Source organism: Rhinopithecus roxellana, chromosome 8 (assembly GCF_007565055.1).
Source record: "Rhinopithecus roxellana isolate Shanxi Qingling chromosome 8, ASM756505v1, whole genome shotgun sequence".
NCBI lineage: Eukaryota > Metazoa > Chordata > Mammalia > Primates > Cercopithecidae > Rhinopithecus > Rhinopithecus roxellana.
Window position 1 is genome coordinate 31,711,139 of NC_044556.1, and position 2,785 is coordinate 31,713,923.

Genomic DNA, 2,785 nt, shown 5'->3' on the forward strand with positions numbered 1-2,785 from the left:
GATTACTTTTAACTATAAACTAGCCATAAACTCAAATGAGGGTATAGTCATTGTAGAGCAAAATGATACAATGCACCCAACCCGATATTTACATTAAAATACTTCCAGTCACATTAACTTTCGAACAAAAAGACTTACGAATTTACAAATATTCCCAAAACAACCATACTAAGAAATGAGAAGAAAAATGTTTTTGAATGCCATCTGAGCAGGATAGTAAAATCATTAGAATAGTCTTTTAAGTTCTCAGTTACTGGCCTGACAAGATAAAGCTGATGAACACTGGTGAACAATTTGTTCCTTTCCATAACTACTATCAGATTAATTTAAAAAATAGATTATTTTAAAATCTATGCCAACTATGGGAGTAGATCACAAGACAGTCAGTTCCAGTAGCATGTGATTAGGTGGGGGGAGGAAACGGGGTTATAAAGGAATATTTCTTTGTTTGGGTGACACAAAGATGAATGGTCTATTGTCTTACTGTCTGAAAAGAAAAATAACTCAACAGTGCCACCTCCTGGAGAAACTGCCAAATACACTTTTAAACGCTATTAAATTTGTTGGCAATTATCTGTACCTTCACTTTTTAATATGTTGCTTTATCACAGGCTTACAGTAGTTATATATTTCCTTCCTCAAACTATATCAGCTTCCAGGACATGGTAACTTGCATATGGCACTGAGAAAATGTTTGAGTGAATACATTTACTATTTCACTTTTTAAAATTGGAAACCCTAGGAACTATATTTCATTTTTGTCTAATGAGATTTACATTAAATATAAAAGTCACACTGTCAGTTCTCCTTTGTGAAATACTGGACATAAGATTTCACCTTATTTGCAGGACTAAAATAAGTAAATGTATCTTATTACTAAAAACCATACCTTTCTCCAGGAAACATTCTATAGCAGAAAGATAACATAAAGCAATTACACATCATGAAACCATTGCTGTTCCTAAGAAAGCTTGTTTTAATATTCTACAAAAAAATCAAAGTTCTACCTCTTTGAAGAATGCCAATTATAGAAGGTATGAAATTTACTGTTTTACCAGGTAAAACACAAATACACTGCCCAGCCAGTGGGAGGGAAAACAATTTAAGCTGAGGCCAACGGAGATAGGCTGAGCTATTCCTTAGTATCTGGGCATTTTTCCCCCTATGAAATGCATGTGATTCAGAGACATGACTCACCTCTCCCAAAAGCAACATTGGCTTTATCCATTTCTGCATTAACCTAGAGTTAAAAGGAAATATTGTTTATTGTTCGGCTCTGCCCACTACAAGTTTCACAGGAGCACAGATCATATCTACCATTTGAACAGCTCTCTCTGCCTGATGGCTAATACATTTCTTGGCATATAGTAGGTAGGTGCTCAATATATTTGTTACAGGAATAAATGAGATAGGATTTTCAATGGTATTTTCTATTAGGATTTAATAAAACAAAGTGATCTTTAGAGAAACCAATCTCCCAATCAACATGCTATACTTAATAACAGTGTTAAAATCACTAGAAGTCTCTGGAACATTAAGTAACAATATACTAGTTCTCTACTTTCCTTATGTGTTATTCTAGGGCAAAATCCCTTTCTTCCAAATGTTTCCTGTCATTGCAGTTTCCAAATGTATATAAACACATTGTTGTTTTTTGCTGAATTACAGTGTGGATTTAGTATGAATTCAGCCTACCCAAATAGTCATAATTTATTAACATCATATAGTACAACTTCCTACACATCAATACACCCAGAGCCCAGCAAATAATTATGGGGTCCCTGTTAGTGAATTAAATCAATTCTGCATCATCCATATATGGATTAGCCATGTTGTGGACAGTGCAAGCACTTTTCAAATCTCCAGATTTCCCTATTACAAGAGCTGGTGATCTGAAACAAAATCTGAGCTGTTCCAAGTCCCAACAGCTTAATTCTGTGTGTCCATGGGCACACAGCATTAAGATTCTTCATCTGTTAAGTAGTGATACAAATAGTGATACTGATACCATCTTCCCATGGTAATTTTTGAGGCTGATACAGTGATTCTTCAAACCGTCTCCACCAGTCATATTATGGCAGCTCTAATGGGGAAAGTTCATCATTCCAAAGTCTAACGTAAACTGCTTCTGAATTTTACAATTCTCTTACTGATATAGCTGAGATTTGTAATTGATTGCCAGTAAGGCCAAGGTCATTAATTTAATTCTTAGTCCTTCACTTCGTAAACAAGGAAATCTCTTTCCAAATTGTCTATCAAAACCCAAGAACTGGTACAACACTGTTGATGGCTTATTCCATCCCATCAATGTTTTGAGAAGGACCTCAAAACATGTTCTGATAGTCAATTGGTAGCATCTCCTTATAAGAAAAGCAGCAAAAATACATGTTTGCTCAAGAAATTACAGGGCCAAAAATGGATTTACAGTGCTGTTAACATCTATTAACCACTGGGAAGAGTTCATTTATCAACACCAAGGGATTAATGGATATAGTTGATTCTGTTATAGAGCATCACTAAAACAGTTTTAGAACAGACATCTTCATAGAATAGGGATATTAACAACGCTATCCTTTTGGCCCACTAACATATGCATTTCAAACAAAAGACTGCATTACAATGGCTGGGTGCAGTGGCTCTCCCCTATAATCCCAGCACTTCAGGAGGCAGAGGCGGGAAGATCACTTGAACCCAAGAGTTCGAAACCAGCCTGGGCAATATAGTTAGACCTCATCTCTTTAAAAAAAAAAAAAAGACTATTAGAAGAGAACAGTCTATTAACAAA

The 2,785-nt window shown here is 35.3% G+C and overlaps 1 protein-coding gene across 1 annotated transcript in view; it reads right to left on the reverse strand.

Annotated features, from left to right (window-relative positions):
• SORT1 (sortilin 1) overlaps positions 1-2,019 on the reverse strand; it is a 93,925-nt gene extending 91,906 nt beyond the window's left edge. The window contains exon 1 of the mRNA XM_030935160.1: positions 1,198-2,019. Coding sequence (XP_030791020.1) covers positions 1,198-1,236 — 39 coding nt within the window. The 5' untranslated portion in view covers positions 1,237-2,019. The remainder of the gene's footprint in view (positions 1-1,197) is intronic.
• Between the last annotated feature and the right edge of the window lie 766 nt (positions 2,020-2,785).